The sequence below is a fragment of the Quercus lobata genome, chromosome 10 (genome assembly GCF_001633185.2).
Source record: "Quercus lobata isolate SW786 chromosome 10, ValleyOak3.0 Primary Assembly, whole genome shotgun sequence".
Classification (NCBI taxonomy): domain Eukaryota; kingdom Viridiplantae; phylum Streptophyta; class Magnoliopsida; order Fagales; family Fagaceae; genus Quercus; species Quercus lobata.
Window position 1 is genome coordinate 3,011,374 of NC_044913.1, and position 22,537 is coordinate 3,033,910.

At 36.8% G+C, this 22,537-nt stretch overlaps 2 protein-coding genes and 1 non-coding gene across 3 annotated transcripts; 2 read left to right on the forward strand and 1 right to left on the reverse strand.

The window, feature by feature from the left end:
• Positions 1–3,067: 3,067 nt before the first annotated feature.
• Positions 3,068–4,719, reverse strand: LOC115963541. Its single transcript, XM_031082578.1, has 3 exons — positions 4,144–4,719; positions 3,734–4,030; positions 3,068–3,538 (listed from the first exon to the last, which is right to left on the reverse strand). Exons 1-3 carry the CDS (start codon positions 4,717–4,719, stop codon positions 3,068–3,070), a joined length of 1,344 nt encoding a protein of 447 aa, XP_030938438.1.
• Positions 4,720–11,330: 6,611 nt separating this feature from the next.
• LOC115966133 lies at positions 11,331–11,433 on the forward strand. Its single transcript, XR_004086322.1, has one exon. It is a non-coding gene; the product is annotated as a U6 spliceosomal RNA (small nuclear RNA).
• Positions 11,434–13,178: 1,745 nt separating this feature from the next.
• Positions 13,179–19,400, forward strand: LOC115963616 (probable inactive purple acid phosphatase 27). The gene is made up of 12 exons (XM_031082692.1): positions 13,179–13,464; positions 14,369–14,460; positions 14,659–14,728; positions 14,832–14,954; positions 15,162–15,254; positions 15,419–15,548; positions 15,971–16,052; positions 16,134–16,266; positions 16,928–17,133; positions 17,226–17,351; positions 17,860–18,163; positions 18,947–19,400. Exons 1-12 carry the CDS (start codon positions 13,282–13,284, stop codon positions 19,250–19,252), a joined length of 1,848 nt encoding a protein of 615 aa, XP_030938552.1. The 5' UTR covers positions 13,179–13,281; the 3' UTR covers positions 19,253–19,400.
• The last annotated feature ends 3,137 nt before the right edge of the window (positions 19,401–22,537 follow it).

Genomic DNA, 22,537 nt, shown 5'->3' on the forward strand with positions numbered 1-22,537 from the left:
TTAATGTAATTTAGCAACGTGCTTGAAAAGAATATGGTCCTCCATTATCAATGCAGTCGTGTTGTTATAGCTATTAAGCAAAAATGTAAAATTAACCCTCTAATTTTTAATCTTTTTTATTTTAGTCCTTTAACTTTGTCATTTTAGTTCTCTAACTTTCAATTTTTTTTTAATGCAGGATTCTGTTATAACTCAATCAGGGGTTGCCGTTAATTGAGCCAAAACTACATCGTTTTGGTTTTTTTTTTTTTTTTTTTTAATAAATTTCAGAATTAAAAAAAAATCTGAAAAAAAAAAAAAAAAATTAAGGAGAACGATTCCCCTGAAATCAAAACAAAGAAACCATTCACCGTCACATGACATCTCTTGACCTCTCCGGTCTCAACCTCTCCGGCTCTCTCTCCCCTGACCTCGCCCACCTCCGCTTCCTTTCGAACCTCACCGTCGCCTCTAACCAACTCTTCGGCCCCATTCCTCCGCAGTTCTCTGCTCTCTCGGCTCTCCGCTACCTCAACCTCTCCCACAACATTTTCAACGGCACTTTCCCAACCCAACATTTTCAACGGCACTTTCCCAACCTAACATGACCGGTGAGTTGCCTCTGAATCTCTGATTTTCGTTGAAATGCCTAACCTCCATCATTTGCATCTCGACGGTAACTATTTCACCGGTCAGATCCTGACCCAGTACGGATAATGGCAGTTTATTGAGTATTTGGCGGTTTCTGGCAACGAACTAGTCGGCACTATACCTGTCGAGGTTGGAAACTTGACTGTCGTTCCCCTTAAATGTTTTTTTATTTTTATTTTTATTTATACAGATTTTTCTTTTTTTCTTTAAATTCTGAAATTTATTAAAAAAAAAAAATCAAAACGATGTTGTTTTGGCTCAATTAACGGCAGCTCTTAACTAAGTTCTAATGGAATCTTGCATTGACAAAAATTGAAAGTTAGAGGATTAAAATGAAAAAGACTGAAAGTTAGAGGGTTAGTTTTACATTTTTGCTTGGTTATTAATACCAAATAAATAAGGAGATCTTGAATTTTAGTTATGACCCAATTGCAACCCGCGTGATGCGAGATAGTATCTGATTATTTTGAAATTAAATATAATATATAATTTTTAAAAAAGTATTCATAAAATTATATATTAGGACTACTCTCTAATAAGAGAATTTCATTTTAAATGTATTAAACTATTAACTAAGAAATTTTCTTTTTTATATAACTGTTTACCAAAACAAGAAAGGGCAAGGGTCTTTTTTTTTTTCTTTTTCTTTTTTAAGTAATGAATTTGGTGTGTTCACTATAAATAAAAAATTATAAAAAAATTTTACTTTATTTTAATATTAAGATTTTCATCTACTCATATTATAATCCATATGATAGTGTGGATTAAAATTTTCCAATTATGACATTTAGAAAAGAATGAGAAAAATAGATGTAGGGCCGGGAAACTTATGATCCGGCCCACGCACTATCCGGGCTTATGGCCCGTGCCGAGGAGGTGGTGTGCCGAGGACAGTGATCAAAGGCCGAGGGGTTAAGGGGAACAGCTGAGGACGACCCTGTCCTCGGCACTCCAGGGCTCAGATGAGAAGAGCAACGTCTTAGTGAAGGCCGCCCCCGAATAATCCCCTGAGGGGGATGTGAGTGAGATAGGGCCCACATGGGGGAGGGGGTGTAAAATAGGTTCAAGGAAAATACGTTCCCTCCACATTAAATGCTCTGGCCAATGTTCTGATCATATTAATGAGAGAAGACACTTGGACGGTGTAACCTTGATCCTCACGACTAAACAGAAAAGTAAGAGGGGACAGCTGATGGGACAGATACAGGACTAAGTACCTGCTTGACCCACAAGTGGATAGCTAGGATCAACCAAGAAGGACTATATAATGTAAAAGTGAGTGTGCAAAGGGGGGGCTGGGAAAAGTGGCAAAAACCAGAGCCTCCTAGCCCACCTCCAGGAGAAAGATTCCGGGGGTGAAGAAAACTGAAACATGTATGAACTCCACGAAAAACCCACCACCTGGTGACCAAGGCCTAACCTTTCAAACCCACGCTCTACAAATCATATTATCTGGGCCTTTTTACGTGCGAACCCAATACTGCTTAGGTTCGTTACCAAATCGTGTCCTTACAATTGGCGCCGTCTGTGGGGAGGCTTGTGCCTTGGCACTGGTGGTGGGTAGATACCACCCTTCACATCATTTTCAGTAGTTGGATATAGTGTTTTAGAGTAAAGTCCCACTAGGGGCTACGTTTCTTCACTAGGGGCTGCGCTTTGTAGCGTCGATAGCACAGCTGGTCCCTTTAAACCAAGATCCTATGCCATCGCCAAGGGGATAATTCCCCCAACTACTTATCGAAACTAGGTTTTGGACAGAACCAAGGCATTGCATGGTCCTCGGACTCAAGCCTATGGGGAAACCAACTACTTGGATGAGAAAACTAGGTTTTGGACAGAACCAAGGCATTGCATAGTCCTCGGACTCAAGCCTATGGGGAAACCAACTACTTGGATGAGAAAACTAGGTTTTGGACAGAACCAAGGCATTGCATGGTCCTCGGACTCAAGCCTATGGGGAAACCAACTACTTAGATGAGAAAACTAGGTTTTGGACAGAACCAAGGCATTGCATGGTCCTCGGACTTAAGCCTATGGGGAAACCAATTACTTGGATGAGAAGACTGGGCACTAAGCAAGACTTAGCTACTATGCATGACGTCGAAAGTGGTGCCTATATCTTCGTTGAACGAGGGTTAGAAAGGAGTCTAAGGGCTCCGCGGGTGCAAGTAAACTAGGGTTTTGAAACATGGTGATAAATGTATTGCATGCATAAATATTCGTACATGTTAAAATGAATCAGAGCAGAATTAATAAACAATATTGCGTATCAATGAGGGTAGCTAACAAGTAACCGAAAGGAAAAAGGAAAAACAAGACTTCATCTACACATAATCAAACGCTTGCGAATCGTCAATAGATTAGAAAGTTTTCGAAATAAAAAGAAACAAGTTAAATCGTTAAATTAGAAACGGATGCAAAAGCCTAGCCAGAATTTCTACTTTTTTACTTTCTCGCCGGTCACGTCCTGAGAGGAAGAAGCAGGATCAGCTTCGACGCCCGGGGGGATGGTCCCTTCTGAGGAAGGCTGAACAGGGTCAGCACTGGTACTCCGGGGCACCACAGCAAGGGGAATTGCCTGTGGCGGCTGGGCAAGTGTGGTTGGCTCCTCCGTACTAGACACCTGAATGCCAACCACGGGCTCAATAACCTCTTTAGGTGCCTCAGGATCTATGTGCTGAGATATCACTATCACGTCCTGAAGTTCTCCCTCTTTGGGCGCCTTGCTAGAAGAAACGCTGGCCTGTAAGTCTTCCGGCGGGGTGACCTCTTCCTCGGGTTGGTCATCCGTAGCCACGGAGCTGGTGGAAGTGGCCTCGCGGATGGCCTTAGGGTAGAAAATGCTCTCCGGCTTCCACAAATCAGATGAAGCGTCCACCCCGGCTCTCTTCAATGCTTCTTCCCAAACCTGGGAGCAATAAAACCTGCACACTCCAGGAATCTGCGCCTTAAGGGTGGCTTGGGTTTCAGCCACTCCCATATTATAACCGTCATCCTCGGCCGTATTTTTGGCAGCCTCTGCATCATTCCTGGCAAACTCGGCCTCCTGCTTTGCCCTTAGGGCTTCATCACGGGCATATTCTGCCACTCCTTTCTCATGCACAGCCGCGGCCAGTTGCTTATTTAAACCCTCGATCAGATCTTTGGCTATTCGCAACTGGTCCTCGGCTTCAAGTACGCGCTTTGTTTGGTCCTGGGCCTGTTTCTGGGCGCTAGCTAGGCCCGCCGAGACGTTATCCCTCTCGCGGATAGTTATTGTTAAGTCAGCCTTGACCTTGGCAAGTTCATCCTCAGAGGCTTCGAGAGTCTTCGAGGCCGTTATACGCTTCTTGCGTTCGTTCTCGACCGCCTTACTCCTGTTATTCACCTCTTCCTCCATCCTATAGGTTGCTTGGAGAGCCTGGCAAGAGAAATGAGCGTGTAGTTAGTGACAAACCAGTGGCAAGAGTCACTAAACTGTTGGGTTTCAAGAAATCTTACCATGCCCAAGTACCTCTTAGTGCTGAGAAATACCTCCTGCATCCTCATTCTCCTCAGCTCATCCATGTCGTTAGGGAGTAGCATGGTTCTCCCTAACGCGTTTGCCACGTAGCCACCCTCGCCATCTCCAAGGTCCCTCAGGGATGCCGTTTCCAGTAGTGGACCCCCGTGAATCATTGGGGCAGGAAGCCAGGCACTCGGCAGAGACTCGGCCTCTATCCCCTTTCCCTTGCCTTGGATGGATTGGGCTTCAGCTTCTTTGCCCTTGCTCTGATGTCCAATTTTCAGTTGTTTGGTACGCGGGGCCTCCTCCTTCTCCTTGGGAGGTTGGGATTTTCCCCTGTCCATGACTCCCTTACCCTTGGGACTCCTCTTTCTCTTTGGGTCAGTGCCTTCAGGTCGAGGAAGCCGAGCTGGTTGGGAGGGAGCAGGAAGTGCGGGATGGGGGGATTGTGGCTGTGACTTGGTGGAAGATGACCTGGTCTGGATAGTCAGAGGCCGAGGTGGCGGGGAAGGAGCTTTGGGTTGTGGTGTTCCCTGCATATCCTTCCCAGGTTGGTCTTCGAGGAGTTCGAGAAGGGGGGTCAGTGGTATTCTCTTGACTCCCATCTTGGCTTGAGAAGAGGTGCCTACTGACGATAATTCCGTCTCGGACAAGGCTGGGTCACCTAGGTCACCAGAAGGATCCTCGGATTGGAGGGCTTGGTCAAATACCCCAAAACCTTCCTCGGGCCGATCTGGCTCGCCTTCGTCCTCTACTACTTGGTAAGACGAGGAGGGGCCCACCTGTGGGGTGTTCTCAGGGACGGCTGGTTCCTGGGAAATCAGAAATCCCGTCTCAACCACGGTAATTTTTGGAAGCCAAGGGCGGCTGGCGCTAATCACGTGCCTTGCGTCCCTAAATGACTTCTGAACAGAGGGGTACCCTAATATCTTGTGAGCAGCTCGGACTTGACCATTACTGTCATTTACAAAAACTGCTGCTTGCAAAACGGTCTCCAAGTCTGCCCGATTGACTAAATGAAAATGTCGTGTGTAGGCGTGTAGATCTACAAAAAGACAAACACATACGCATGGTTAGTTACCGAATAAACTTTAGATTAGAATGGCGTAAAGGGTCATCTCTCTTCCATTCCCAGTACCCCACCTGGTTCTCCTTCTACTATGGGGCACGGGTCGCCATCGTGCCATTCCCCAGAGACGATAAGGAAATCCTTGTTCAGTCCCTTGTTGGAGTCAGGGAGGCACTGGATTAACCGAACCCTTTCGTCCCTCGACTTCAGGTAGTAGGTTTTCCCCTTCAATTTTTGGAGGTTATAGCACCTGTTCACGTCATGATGGGTCAGTCTTAACCCCATCTTCTCATTTAAGGCGTCCACGCAACCCAGAATCCTCAAAACGTTGCCGGCGCACTGGGTAGGGGCTAAACGGAAGTGCCTGAGGTAACCCCTCGTCACTGGCCCCATAGGGATTCTCATACCTCCCTCTACAAAGGCGAGGACGGGAATTACTACTGCGCCCGTTTCCCTCTTGTAGTGCCATTCCCCCATCTTACAGTGCTTCAAACTTACGTTGGGGGGAATCCTATAATCGACGATGAACTTATTCATCGCCTCTTCAATATCGACTAATTTCCTCAGTCTCAATTTAGTCATCTTTGTGATTTACTAAACAAACCCAACCCGCGACAAGAAAGAAAAGGGAGCCAAAAAGAAATAAACCCAGAAAAGAAAAAGCACGAGTTAATGAAGGTAGGGAACTTACACAAAAGAAGAAAGACGCTTCGGATAGGCTTTTTGTGCTGGAAATAGACTTGAATTTGGACGAAAACCTGGGTGAACCCAGAATATACGCGCTAGAGCTCTTAAGTGCAAAACTGAAGAGACAGATCCTTTCCAAAAAATCTCTTATACTTTCTAGGGTAACTGCACAAGTTTTCCCGCCCATAAAGACCAAGGGGTCACGACCGTTCGATCTTCATCATACCGTTGAACGTGGGAAACACAAAACCGCCCGCATTTAATGAGGCCACGTTTTGCCTTCCAAGGGCTCTAGGAGCGTATCTAGGGCAGATAAAAAGTCTTGGGAACCGATAGGTGACAAGAGTGGACAGGCATTAGCAGATGTGTGATGTCATCAAAACCCCCCTATCCGTCCGAGGAGTCGGATAGCAGGATTTTGAGGGGCTATTGTAGGGCCGGGAAACTTATGATCCGGCCCACGCACTATCCGGGCTTATGGCCCGTGCCGAGGAGGTGGTGTGCCGAGGACAGTGATCAAAGGCCGAGGGGTTAAGGGGAACAGCTGAGGACGACCCTGTCCTCGGCACTCCAGGGCTCAGATGAGAAGAGCAACGTCTTAGTGAAGGCCGCTCCCGAATAATCCCCTGAGGGGGATGTGAGTGAGATAGGGCCCACATGGGGGGGGTGTAAAATAGGTTCAAGGAAAATACGTCCCCTCTACATTAAATGCTCTGGCCAATGTTCTGATCGTATTAATGAGAGAAGACACTTGGACGGTGTAACCTTGATCCTCACGACTAAACAGAAAAGTAAGAGGGGACAGCTGATGGGACAGATACAGGACTAAGTACCTGCCTGACCCATAAGTGGATGGCTAGGATCAACCAAGAAGGACTATATAATGTAAAAGTGAGTGTGCAAAGGGGGGGCTGGGAAAAGTGGCCAAAAACCAGAGCCTCCCAGCCCACCTCCAGGAGAAAGACTCCGGGGGTGAAGAAAAATGAAACATGTATGAACTCCACGAAAAACCCACCACCTGGTGACCAAGGCCTAGCCTTTCAAACCCACGCTCTACAAATCATATTATCTGGGCCTTTTTACGTGCGAACCCAATACTGCTTAGGTTCGTTACCAAATCGTGTCCTTACAATAGATTTTTCCCACCAGTAAAAAATTTCAACTTGTAGCATCCTATTTTAATGTTATCTTTCCCAAACCAATCTATCTCTTTTAAAGTATACAAAGTATAACCAATTTAGGTTTTTTTTATGATTCATTTATTCTAGATTCTTTGGTTTTTATACTTAAATAACTCACTTGGATGAATATTTATGATGTGATCTCATATTTGATTCTAAAATTAAGAAATAAAACTCTTTAAGAATAAATAATTTAGGATATAGGGCGCAAAATTGAAATTCTAATTTGAGTTTCTCTCAGCTTCAACTATTATTATATCTATAGATAAGTGGCATTTTAGAAAGAGTACTTTCTCTGCAAAAACTACAATTTTGTTCACCCAAAGTGATTAAAAAAATAAACAAAACTTAGTAAAGTCTCATAGTTTAACATCTAAATGGATCACTAAAAAAAAAAAAATCAAATTCTAATTTGCAAAACAACTAATTATTAACTTAAATCAGATCAACATAATGGGATAAAGAAAAAAAATTGTGATCGGGAATTGGAATACCAAAATAACTAAATATGCATAAAAGTTGATACAAATTTGCCATAAAGAGAAACAAATGTGAAGTGACAATTAATCAACAATAACAAAAAGAACCATTAGCACAGGGGGGGGAGTGGTTAAACAATAAAAAAAATTCATAGAGAGAGAGTATTGACTTTTTTGCTGTGAACAACTTGGAAGGAATAGGGGAGAGAGTTGGAAATGAAGTAAAAATAAATTTATAAGAAAATCAAGTTGGAAGAGGAAGGGTGGAAGTAGATGAAAGGTTCAAAAAAGTGAAACCATAGAATTTATGAAGATATGATAAAGGAAATTTAAAAATTTATAAAGGAAATCAAATGAAAAATTTAAGAAGTTAATGATTGGAGAAGATAAAAATTGAACTAAGAAGACAATAGTTGAAGAAGATGAAAGGTTGAACAAAGTAAAAATTCCAAAAAATAAAAAATAAAAAAGGCTACAAATGATGTGGTACAAAAAGAGCTTTGTAAAATTTGTTTTAAAGCTTTCATTATTATATGATAGTATAGATAGACATGTATGCATATTGTTTTTGGTTTTGGATTATAATTATCTAAATTAAAGTAAACGAATTTGTAAAGGCAAAGTTATATATAAAGTTAAAACCACCCAAAATGAATTTGTAAAGACAAGGTTATATATAAAGTTAAAACCTCCCAAGATGAATGTGTAAAGTCAATCTACTTATATATTTAATATATTTTCAAAAAAATATTTATACATTTAATATTGTCAACAAAATTTATGAATAAAAATTAAATAAGAATAAGAATGATTATGTAGTCAATGACATGGCGGATAAGGTGGCGTAATATGAACATAGCAATATTAAATGTTATGATTTAGCTTTTAAAAGTATATAGATTTATGGTATTCATCTTTGCTTTTTTATTTATTTATTTATTTATTTATTATTATTTTTTTTTTTATTAAACATGGGAGTTTTTTTATTAAACATGCTTGCCCTACACAATACTGTTAGGGAATTTTTTAATGATTGGTGATCAAACTTTTGTAACATTCCTGACATCACTCTAATTGACAAGCATCTCATTCCTAGGGAAAAATTAAAGTTTTTCTTGGTGTCCAATAGATTATGGTATGCAAATATTCATTCTTACCCTTGTATTGACAAGCTAGAAGCCTAGAACCCAAAAATCATGCTCATATTTTCACCAGTGTCTAAGTGTCATGTTGGCTTTTGGACGCTGCATAGAGATGAAACTGTTCCTAAGTTTTTGACATAACATTGGACTCTTTTTCATGGCGTTTGATGTCAAATTATTCCTCAATATTCATGACATGCATACCCTGAGACTGGGGACTTTCGTTGGCAAATTTGTGTTTCTTCTTCAAACCTAGTCTGATCTAAATCTAATATTAGGTTTTGAAAATTGATGCACCTAAAATATAGAAGGAAGATACTAAATTTAAGGAAAATTTTTATTACAAAGGATCTTGTTAACAAGTATTCTAATTAAGGGCATAGGGCACATAGGTGAAGGACAAATAAATACTCAATTATGAGCAACAAAATGAAAACATAATTTTCAATGATTTATTGGTTTATATGCATAAACTCACTGCCATTATATGTGCTTTTCTTGATATTGTGTGTGGGTCCGAGAGCTCTGCAGTCCGGCCCAAACTCTATCTGGGCCCAGGGTCCGTGCCGAGGAGGTACCTTGCCGAAGACAAATGCTCAGTGGCCGAGGTAGCAAGGGGAACGGCTGAGAACTTACCCTGTCCTCGGCATTCCATAGCTTCAACAGGAAGACCAACACCTTGGTGTAGGCAATCCCCAAACAGCCCCCTCAAAGGGATGTGAACGGAATGGGGCCCATAGGGAAGCAGGGTGTGAACTCGGACCAAGGAAAGTGCGTCCCACCCCCTTCAGTAAATGTACCTGCCAATACCCAGAGTTGGTTAATGAGAAAAGACGTTTGGGCGGTGCAAACGTCGATCCATGCAACTAATAGAAAGTTAGACGGGACAGTTGATGGGATGGACACAGGAACAAGCTCCTGCCTGACCTACAAGTGGAGGGTCAGGATCAGCCAAGACGGACTATATAATAAAAAGGAAGGTGCACCGATTGGGGGGTTGGGAAAAATGGCCAGAAACCAGGGCCTCCCAGCCCACCTCCAGGAGAAAGACTCCAGGGGTGTAGGAAAGCTTAAGTTCATACGAACACCGCGAAAAAACCCACCGCCTATCGAACAAGGCCTAGCCTTCCAAACCCACGCTCTACAAATGATATTGTTAGGGGCCTTTTCACGTGCGAACCCGACACTGTTACGGTCCGTCACGAATCGCGTCCTTACATTGTGCATAGAAAAAAAAATAATGAATTTATATGAAAGTAATAGGCTTACACTTACAATCGATCACATTAAAAATTATGGAATAAAAGTTGTGATCCTAAAATAACTCTTACTTGGTTGCTTTAAATTTAATTATCCTCAACAAAAAAAATTCATCCATGCAACCAAATATATGAATTTAAGCGTAGCACATCTAAAATACTGTAAACAATTAAGTCTACTCTGTGTAATGTGTTCCCAAGTTTCAAGCCACATCAACCGTGCGTCCACCACGACTAATAGTAGGGGTGTCAATTCGAGTTAGCGTGTCGGGTTCGTGTTGTGTCGAGGTAGGGGTATTCGACTAAATGACTCAACCCTAACCCGACCCATTTAATAATCGTGTCATGATCCTTCAACCCTAACCCGACCTGTTAATAAAGCGGGTTGACCTGACCCAACCCATTTGACACGCTTAATAAACAAGTCGTAGTGAGTTGACACAAATGTAACACAACTCATTTTAACCTGCATAATATTAAATATAACATCCATCTAGAAATTTTTTTTTTTCTATATCCCAAAAAGCAATGCATACACCTCAAGTCTTCAACCCACATTCAAAATAATATAGTTCAACAAAAATATAACATTCATCTAGAAATAAATTTTTTACACTCCAAAAGAAGTGTATACATTTCAACCCAAATTCAAAATAACAAAGTTTAACAAAAATAAAATAATATAGTTCAACAAAAATATAATATTCTTAGAACTCGCTAGATGCTAAGTATCAATATTGAAAGAATTTGAGCAAACAGTAGACTAATCCTGACTATGACCACGATTATCATCCATAGATTCTTTGTTGATGTCAAAATTCATAACATCTTTCACAAGTTCATCCACTTTTATTTGTGCAAGTTCTATGCCAAAAAAAAAAAAGAAGGTATTAGTAGTTCTAGGATCTGAAAGTTTCAATTTCTAATTATATCCCCTGTAAATTTTTGTAATTACTTACTTTGCTTTTTAAATTTAAAATATATGTTGGATATAAAAGGTATTTGACAAATCTAAAATAAAATAAATATTTATTTGTTATATGAGTTAAACGGGTTGTGTTAAGTGAGTCATTTCGGGTTAACACAAATAAATTGGCGTATCAAACGTGTCTATTGCGGGTTACACGGGTTAACCCGCTTATGACACGTTTCTTATCGTGTCGCTTTCGGGTTGACCCGTTTATGACCCAAACCCATTAAGGCCCAACCCTAACCCGAAAAAACCCGTGTTGGGTTCGTGTCGTGTTCGCGGGTTGGGTCAAACATTCACACCCCTAACTAATAGTGAAGAAATGGAAAAGCAGCGCATGTGATACAGTACCTCGAGGCTCGAGTCCCACATCGTTTACTTAGAAAGCAGCTGAAGAGTTTATGAAGCGTAAGGAAAGAGCAATCTAGTGTCCCTTCGGGGACATCCGATAAAATTGGAACGATACAGAGAAGATTAGCATGGCCCCTGTGCAAGGATGACACGCATAAATCGAGAAATGGTCCAAGTTTTTTTTATACCTTTTCTGCCCCTCCAATTTAAAACGCCATTTACCAAAACGCCCTTAAATGTCTTCTCCTTTCCACAAATGACCCCACTTCAGTGGCTTCTGTGCTCCCTGATTAGAACTTGGACTTAAATTAAATTTTGAAATGGTACGGACTTCTCTCACTTCTATATGTAATCTTGCATCTTATTTTAGTTTTTCAAGACTACACTCCATGTTTGGCTGATAGGAAAACATAGGCAATTATGAGAAAATAAAATTGGATTTTGAATCTTTTGTTTCATGGTTTCTCTTTGGTTGTATTTGTGATAGAATGAGTATTCTTAGTGGTTGAATTTATTTATTTTTTTATTTTTTTTAAAGAAAGGTATTTTTAAGGTGTTAGACACTATCAAAAAACAATTGCCTTTAGAGCATGTGATCCAAAGTATTTTTAAGCAAGAAATTTAGAGTTATAATTTTTTTCAATAATTTTTTCATAACATTTGAGTGACAAGTTGTAAACAATACTAATAATAAAAAGTGATGTAAGTAATAGACTGAGCCCGAAAGAGAGTCAACACCAATTTAACAATTTGACGGTTGTGAAATTAAAGTCATTGATCCATTTAGATGCGTAGAATATACCATCCTCCATCAACCTGATTTGAATTAGGTATCTGTTGACCATAAATTTGCTAATGCAATTTATTTCTCTCTATTTGCTCATAAGCTGTAGCCTATAGACTATAGTATATAGAAGTAAAATTAGTACATTAGTCAAACCTCGGATGAGTCTGTTTAACCAAGGTGGGGCTACTAGATCCAAGTCCTGGAATACTAGAGAGCCATAAACGTTGACCCAACCCTAGACGAAACTGTCAAAAAGATTCTTAGGCAACATGTTTATTGTCACGCCTTATTCATGTGGCTGACCTCAAGTAGCTTTGCTTTGACCACCGGGCCTTATGCCTGAGTGGTACCCGGGCCCTAGTGCCTCGTCAAGCTCGGAGGTTCGATCCCCCTATAAACCAATTACCTAGCAAAAAAAAAAAAAGTAGCTTTGCTTTGTTTTGTTTATTTAATAATTAGTCTTGCTTATGTTAATAGGTGTAGAAAGATAGTCAAACTCTTAAGGAGGAGACCTTTATCAAAATCACCAGCCAAATTATTGCTTCGTTAACCAAACAATTGATGATTTAACAATGAGTTGTGTAACACTTGTGGACACATTCACCCACCTACATTATGAAACAAAAGGAAGGCATTAGATAAACTTGGATGCCACATAAAGATATAGAAGTTACAATCATGAAATACAATTACTTTTTGAGCAATGTTAGATACATAAAATTTTTCACAAATTTTTCAGAACCGTTGACATGATCAACTTTGATTGGAATTGGCATCACTTTCACCTGTGTTCACACTTATAATACTTTTGTTATGCATCAATCACAACAATTCATGTCAACAATTTTAAAAAATATTATACATATCTAACCTTTTTTTTTGTGGTTACTTTCTGTCTTTGGTCTGAACAAAAGAAAGATAGAACACCAATTTCCTTATCTTTAGTCTGCAGCCACTCAGAAAATTCAACACGCCAATTCATTAAATTCAATCACAATCACAATCACTCCTTAAGAAAGGGAAAAGCAAGATGACTCTCACATAGACTTGTAGTTCTCCCCAATAAAAAAATTTCCACGAGTCAAAATAAATACATATTAATTTTCTTGTTAGCAACTAATAGAATATACTATACAACAACTATAGGTTGACAAAATAGAGGAACAAGAAAGAGTCAACATATGATGGATGAGACTTCATTGTTGAACATTGAGGTTTGGACAGCTTTTGTCACGTAAAACTATGGAGAGCTTACTGTCCTTGAAAGTTCCCTTGATACTGTTGTTTCTGGTGCATTGTGTTGCAGCTCATGGTAGACATGGAGTTGGTGAACAGCCGCTATCCAAGATTGCCATCCACAGGGCTCTCTATGTGCTTCACGAGAATGCATCTATCAAAGTGGAACCTGTTCTTCTTGGCACCAAGGTGACACTAATGATTTTTTTTTTTTTTTTTTTCCCATGTTCATTCAATGGGTGTAGTTCTATGAGTTGCTTTGATGGTACTATGATATGAAATTTTGGGTTCTGTTGAGTCACATGGAACTTGGAATAAAGAGGTTTACATTTGTTGACTTTATAAAGTTCTTGATTGGTTATTTGAGAAATGATAGGAAATAATGAAAGCTACTTTATGAATATTTAAAAAAAAAAAAAAACTGAAAATGGACAGAAATATTTTACAAAAGAACACTTTTTGGGCTTATCATCTCTGTTTCTCTCTCTAAATTTCTCTTTCTTGATTTAAAAATTGAATTGAGGGTAAAATGTTCAAAGGAATGATTATAAAAATCCAATACCATATCAATCTTATCAGAATTGTTTAGATCATTAACATAAGTTGATATGTTATATTCATATCATAGTACAAAGCTAAATTCTTATGATATTATTACATTTATTCATTTTAACTACTTCCATATATAAACATTTGAACTTGAATCAGTTACATCTGCTGTATGACTATTAGCTTTCATTTAAGCCTCTTTTCTCTTTGTAATTAACTAATTATATACTGACTTGAGATATAGCTTAGAAATAGATCCCACTAGTTTAAAGCATAGGCCTCTCTCCTTGAAGAAGGTATCTTGTGAATCCGGCATTTGCATTTCTCTCTCACATGTAGGTCTGTATGTTCCACTTGTTTTGAGAGATATGATACATATGTTGGATGCATAAGATAATTATTGCTTTCCCTGGTTTGTCATGAGGGAGTGATGTCTATAGTAACCATATCTATATGAGTAGCTGGATCATATGTTTCCCCAAAGCTACATCCTTGTGTTTTAAAAAGCTGATGTGATGGTGATGTCTGATGGATTTTCATGCAGGGGGAAGATTCTCAGTGGGTAACAGTGGAACTTAAACACCCTGAACCTTCTCAAGATGATTGGGTTGCAGTTTTTTCTCCTGCAAATTTCAAGTAATGTTTTCATTAATGCCAGCCTCTTAAGAATTTCCTTGCTGATTTTTTGTACATAGTTTGACTGTTTGGAATCCTTGTAACTTGGGTTATAGAACCATAATCATGGATGTCAATGTTGATGAAGGCATGAATTGTAGGGTTTTCTATTATCTGATTATGAGCTTGTGGATTGAATAAGTCATTCTATTATTGCAGCTCATCTTCCTGCCCAGATGATGATGAGCCAAGACAACAGGCTCCATATATATGCTCAGCTCCAATAAAGGTATGTATTATTGCAGTATGGATTATGCTGAACTCAAATAAATTACGAACCATTTGAATTTAACTCGTCGAACGAATTTCATAATAATTGTTTTCATTTTCAGTACAAGTTTGCCAATGATTCCAGTGCTGGGTATACAACGACAGGGAAGGCAACTTTAAAATTTCAATTAATTAATCAGCGGGCGGATTTCTCATTTGCATTATTCTCAGGCGGTTTATCAAATGTAAGTCCTTGACTTCCTGTTATTTGTTGCTTTGTCGTCAATTTTATTCTTATTGTTCAAAGCTTCATATGGTGATAATTACTTCTTACAAGTTTTTTGTGTTGTCCTGGTGCAATTACTTCGTTTCTTTTAATTCTCAAGCCTAAATGATTCATAAAAACTAAGGATACTTCAAGTGTAGACTAAGTTTGTATTGCTGTATTGCAGCCAAAACTGTTGGCAGTTTCAAATATCATAACTTTTGCTAATCCAAAAGCACCTCTTTATCCTCGCCTCTCTCAAGGAAAGTCTTGGAATGAAGTAAGTTCAAATTATGGTTTTTTTTTCCACTTTTTAATTTTCATGGACATCTGGATATTAATTCCTCCTAGCTAAATTATTGAACACTAATCCAAATAATATCAATTGGAAGCTGGACAAGAGGCTATAACATGCCAGTAACACATCATTTTGCTGTTATGCAGATGACAGTAACCTGGACAAGCGGCTATAACATAAATGAGGCTGTGCCTTTTGTTGAGTGGGGTCTTAAGGGAGAATCTCAAACTCAATCTCCTGCTGGAACGTTGACCTTTTCTCGAAATGCAATGTGTGGTATGATCTATTTCCTCCTCTAATTATGTTACTGTGATGATTGTGATCATCAACGTAATCCATTGTTCTAGAGAAAAGCTTTAATTCTTCACCTTTCTTGATTATTTTCTTTCAAATGAAAAACCAGTTCCCCTAGCAAGCTTTTGTAAGGTATCATATTGAAAATCCTTCCATGCTATGACTTTATATGTCACAGTTGTGGCTAGATTGTGCTCCTATTTCCATCCTTAAGCAATTGTTAAATTGTTAATGCCCCGGTTATCTAAAGGACACTTTGGTGATTCCCTAAATGAGTTTAATTGACCTTGGCATTATCTACTTCTTTAAGTTGTTCAGTGATCTGTTATTGACAGTTTGACTGAGCATAATATTAAGGAGAGAGATAACATCATACTAACAAAGTTGATATTTTCTTTCTGCAGGTGCACCAGCAAGGACAGTTGGTTGGCGTGATCCTGGTTTCATTCATACAAGTTTCTTAAAGGAATTGTGGCCAAACACACCGTAAACACCTTAACTAACAAACTATTTCATGAAGTGCTTAGATAATTCTTGTTAAGATTCTGATGATTATTTTTTATTCAGTTACACATACAAGCTTGGTCATAGGCTATTTAATGGTTCATTTATCTGGAGCAAGTCTTATTATTTCAAATCATCTCCGTATCCAGGGGAGGACTCATTACAGCGTGTTGTAATATTCGGTGACATGGGAAAGGTAATATTAAGAAAAATGAGTTGTAGAAAGTATTATCAGTGAGTAATGAGCTCCCCTCTACTACTAAAGTTTAATTCTTGTTCCAAATTCTCTTGATACTTTTAGTGAAAGTTAATAAATTATATTCTTTCCTCCAGATTTCTTTACTTATTCCATATGAATGGTGAAAAAACATGCATCAAGTGACATCTTCCTTACCATGCCTAGTAAATCAACTAAAAACAATTATGAGTTAAACTAAAATAACAGTCATTATTTATAGCATTCGGTGAGTGTATAATCTCTAATTGTGAACAGATAGAATAACAATTTCTTGCCCTATGCAATCAGAAAACATGAAATCCTGGTAATTGTTAATCACATATGCACTACAGCTGCTCCTCTAAATCTCTTCTTACTAGCGGTTCCTCTTCCTTTGGTTCGATAGATCTTCAAAACATTCATGATTTTTGTTTTGTTTCTCATATTGTAGAGAGTATTCTCTCTTGTAACTATCAAGTATCACTACATGGAGAATGTTGAATGGACTATAAAGGTAGTTCACATCATTAAAAGTGTGGTCCTATGAAAATAAGCTCTTCCTTATAGCTAGTTAGGTAAGCATTACACTCTTTTCCACTTGTAAACAAGGAGATTAAAATTTTTGTTTCACTTGTTTCAGGCTGAACGTGATGGTTCAAATGAGTACAGTAATTATCAGCCAGGGTCACTCAATACCACAGATCAACTCGTCAATGACTTAAATAACATTGACATAGTTTTTCACATTGGAGATCTCCCATATGCAAATGGATACATCTCACAGTGGGATCAGTTCACTTCACAGGTCGAGCCCATTGCATCAGCTGTACCATATATGATTGGAAGGTTTGCATGCCTGCAATGTTCTTTCCTTTGCATGTATAATACTGTTATAAGTTTGAACTATTATTTTGGATTTACATTTTGTACTCCTACAGTGGCAATCATGAACGTGATGTACCAGGGACAGGATCCTTCTATGACACTAATGATTCAGGTGGTGAATGTGGTGTTCTTGCAGAGACCATGTTTTATGTTCCTGCTGAGAACAGAGCTAAGTTTTGGTAAGTAGTTTGAACTCTTCCAACAGTTATTAAGTTTTAGTAAGTAATATGAACTCTCTCTGAGTTTTAGTGGGTGCAATTTGGAGAAATATTTCAGAAAGAATAAATATGAGTCAACTATCAAACTTAAATTAGCTTAAAATTCTGCAAAAAGAACTTAGAGGTATGGTATCTGGGCAGAAGAAATGGCATGGCTAATGACCACAAGAATTGTTAAGGTGTACCAAACAATGAGCAAGTAGGTTGTCTAGTTCTAGTTAATCAGGACATGGCATTATGACATACATTTACATACGGCATGTGAGTCTATCCAACATAACAAACCAAGTTCCTTGATAGTTAATCACCTCAAGCCTTGTAATTGATATCAGAAAATTCATAGAGAAAGTGAAACTACTTTTTAAGTGCCAGTTTTTATAAGCTTTTTATGTACTACACTGTGCTTGCAATGTGAAACATCAATGTCTCCAAACATCCCTTTGAAAATCTTGTTGACTGGTCTTTACAGGTATTCAACTGATTATGGCATGTTCCACTTCTGCATAGCTGATAGTGAACATGATTGGAGGGAGGGTTCTGGGCAGTACAAGTTCATCGAAAAATGTCTTGCATCAGCTGATAGGCAGAAACAGCCATGGTTGATCTTTGCTGCTCATCGAGTTCTAGGTTATTCCTCCTCATATTGGGAGGATGGCTCATATGGGGAGCCCATGGGAAGGGAAAGTTTGCAAAAGCTCTGGCAGAAGTACAAAGTGGACATTGTATTCTTTGGCCACATCCATAACTATGAGAGAACATGCCCCATTTACCAGGTATGAACAAGATTAATGTAGGTGCATTATCCTTTCCATCAAGTCTTTGAGGATTAATATCAACATTATACAACTGCATGAACTTCACACCATAATTTAAGGCTGTGAATGGCAAGAATGTGTTCCTTAACCGCTTCCAAAGAAAAGTCCTGAGAACATTTTTACCCTAAGCTGGTAGTAAAGAGCTACTCCTTAGGCTTAGAGTTAGTAATAATATTTGGTATTTTGTGTGCTGTGCATAGGTTTTCAAAGCAATCATACATTTCGGTACCATCTGATCTAGATATTAATGATAGTGATATGATGGTTTTGAAGACTATGTAAGTACACCAATAAGTTTGGGAAATTCTTTGGGGCTTTTTCTTCCTTTTCTTTTGGTGGAAAAATAATGTTAGGAAAATGCTCAGATTTGGTGCTTCTCACAATTGGTAACATAGCTTTTGCTTAAAAATCCTGTGTTTGCAGGACAAGTAACCTAGTTCTACTAGGATCAGAAAAGGGTTAGGCTAGGTTCCCTGTAAATACTTTCTGATGTTTAGTATTGTACGATGAATATCAAATAAATTTGATTTCTTTTACCAGAGATTGCTCTATTTTTCAAACTGAAATTATTTATATTTATATTTTTGTTTTAAATATTGCCTAATGCTTAACTCTATTACAGAACAAGTTCTTGATAACCTTTCAAGCCATATCTGTTGTACTTGCTCCAATTGTCAAACCAATTTTTGATAACTTGGCTAATATTCTGATATGCTTAATGTTTATACGTGTCTGATGCAGAATCAGTGCGTGAATACAGAAAGATCTCACTACTCAGGTACCGTGAATGGAACAATCAATATAGTTGTTGGAGGAGGAGGAAGCCACTTATCTGATTTTGGGCCAGTACAGACTAGTTGGAGTCTTTTCAGAGATTCCAACTACGGTTTTGGTAAACTGACTGCATTCAACCACTCATCCCTTCTTTTTGAGTACAAAAGGAGCAGTGATGGAAAGGTATATGATTCCTTCACCATTTCAAGAGACTACAGGGATGTGTTGGCCTGCGTACATGATGGCTGTGAACCAACCACGTTAGCTACATGAGTTAATATAATTCAGCATTGTACTTGAAAATAAAATGGTCCTCCATTATCAATGCAGTTTTGATGTTACTACTACAAAATAAACAGAAAGTTATGAACTTCAGTTATGAGTTTATGCTATTCACCCTTGCTTCTCTTTGACATGGAAATTTGAAGTTTACATGCTGGCCCTAGACTAGGAATAGGATGGAGAGGTCCAAATCATAGTTAAGATTTTACCTCTCATATCTAATAGTGTTCTTCTCCCAACAAAAAAAAAAAACCTCTTTAAGTGTTTATACTAATTTCAAATGACATGACATAGGGTACATCTCTAAATTTGTAAAATTTAACTGAACAATGAAATTGATTCATTTAAAATAGAGAGTGGATGCTTTTTTCTATAGAAAATACCGGGAAATTTTTAATTTGATAAGAAACTCATTCCTAAGGAAAAGTGGAATTTTTCTTATTTGCAATAGATTATGGTATTTATGATGGAAAATATTCATTCTAACCTATGTATTTATGGCCCAAAGCCCATTATTATTATTATTATTATTTTTAATCATTGCTTCATATGGGCTGGCCAATAGCCTTGTATTCAATTGGTAGACACTTTTTGATGTTTTCAAGAAAAACATTTAGGATTCAAATGTTTGCTCGCTTGTTGTAACTATAAAATTATTCTTAGAATTTTTTTTAAGGAATTGAAAAATAAAATTTGAATATTAGTTACTCCCCATTATCAATTCCTTAATGCATAGGTGTTGTTAAGCCTTAAGGGATGTTTGACAAATCACACAATTGATTATTTCAATACGAGCTAAACGAGAAAAAAAAAAAAGTTCTTTTTTTGTTGAGAGAAAAAAAAAAAAACTAGTTCTTTTGTTTACTTAAAAACTATTATGTATAAATAAATCAAACTATATTAATGATTTTTTTTTAAACGAACTATATTAATTAATTAATTAATAATAATAATAATAATAATTAGTGGGTCACTTGAGACTTTAAAAAAGCTTTCCTTAAAATAAATTAACTATTTCCATGAGTCACATGACAATATATATGCGCGCGCGTGCACACACACACACACATATATATATATATATATACTAGTCGCTAACCCGTGTTATGCACGGGAATCTACCTATTTGTGTGGTAAACTAAAATGATTTTATAAAATTTTAAATTGATTAAGAAACTACATTATTGCATGAATTGCTCTTGTATAACTTCAATTTGTGTAACAATTTGATAAAAAAGTCATTGTTTGAACGTGCAATGACTTACGAAAAATATGAAAGAATAGTTCATGACTATAAACCTATAACTATTGAAAAGAATCAAAAGATTAAGAGCTTAAAAATTATAAAAATATATATGTGTGTGTGAAATATAAGAGAAAAATTTGTTACACTCAAAATAATAATTCATGGTTATAATCATTGAAATTTTCCAGATAGTTTTAGATATTACAAAAATATAACTCAAAAAGTCAGATGTTAAAACTAACACAAAAATTCAGATGTGAAAACTTCCAAAATGCCAAAAATATATGACTATTCAAAAGAGAAAAATAAGAAGAAAAAAGCAAATGAACCTATAAAGTAATAAGTTTTAAATTTTAATGGATCTAAACTTTAAACAATGCAAAAAAATCACATGTTAGGTTGTGTTCCTAGCAACCCTGAAAAAAAAAGTAAAGGGAAAAAAAAACCATGAAATATCGTCAAGCAATAAGTTTTAATGGGTTTAAAGTACAAACAATGAACAAAAATAATCATAAACAATCATAGGTGCAGGATTTGGTTACCAAGATCATATGGTTGTAAAAAACAAACTTTTAACATTGATTTAGGGTTATGCAAAAGGCAACATAAATGATAGAAAATTGTTTTTACGTTGTCTGCTATGCCAACCATCTAAATATATTAATTCCAAAAAATATTAAATAAAATAATTCCTAGAATTATATGAGATAATTAAGAAGAACATCAAGCCCTTGTGTGGATGTCATTTGTGGACGGCTGTCCATCAGTGCAATTCATAGACTTTGTTGTTAATAAGACAATTGAGTTCAAAACTAAAAGCGATTAGGTGGCCTTTGTACTATAGGATTTGTTCTCATTGAAGAATCAACTTGCTTATTGCCATGGCTTCAATTTGATATGTGTGTTTTCTATGTGAAAATTTGAGTGAGTATGAAGGGTTTCAACCTTGGTAGAAGTTTATATTTGAGAAAATTTTTGTTATAGAATTTTAGTTGAAATAGAATTTTCAAGTTTTTGAAACATATATCTAATAGAGTTTTATTTAAACTAAACTATTGTAATACTTGATAAGATATAAAACCAAAAATAAAAAGAATCTAAAATAAAAAGAAAAAGAAAAAGAAAATAGTGATGACGTGGAAAATTGTGGGAGCTCCAAAGGCTTCGGTTATATATATATATATATATATATAGATAATAAAAAGATATATAATATATTTATGGTATATTTTAAATTACTAGAACTTTTTGTAACAGAATATTAGTTGAGGTAAATTTAAAAACTTATTGAAACTTTTTTTTTTTTTTGAGAAACAAAAAATTTATTGAAACATAGGTATAGCGTTTTGTTTTTGTTTTCAAAAAAATTTGAAAACAATTTTCAAAAAATTGAAATTGAAATTAGTTTTTAGATAATAAATTTTATATTATATGTATTTAGCTTCCACTTTTAAGAATAATTTTCAAAATACTAAAAAAAAAAATTTAACTGGGAGATCATTTCTATTTTTGAATTTTTTTAATAAAAAAGTTTACAAAATATAATGTGTAAAATATGGAAATTATTATTTTTTTTTTTTTTTTGGATAATGATAAAGGAATAGAGCTTATGTATTATTTTTATTTTTTAATAATGATGAGTTTCAAATTTGAAGTGTAAGAATTTTTTTTTTTTTTTTTTGTGATAAAGAATATGGAGATTATTTTTTTTGTGGATAATGATAAGGGAAATAAAATTTATGTACCCTATTTTTTATAATGATAAGTTTCAAATTTGATATATATATATATTGTGGATAATGATAAGGGAATAGAGCTTATGTACCTTTTATTTTTATAATGATTAGTCTGTTTTTTTTTTTTTTTTTTTTTTGGTGATAAAGATGAGCTTCTTAATTTAAAGGATAAAAGAGTTTGCACAAATATGTGAGGTCTACTGTTTTTAAGTTATTTACAATTATACCATTAAAAACATTTTTTGTATATTAAAAACATCCTCTCAACCAATTTCAAAATCATATTCTAAATAA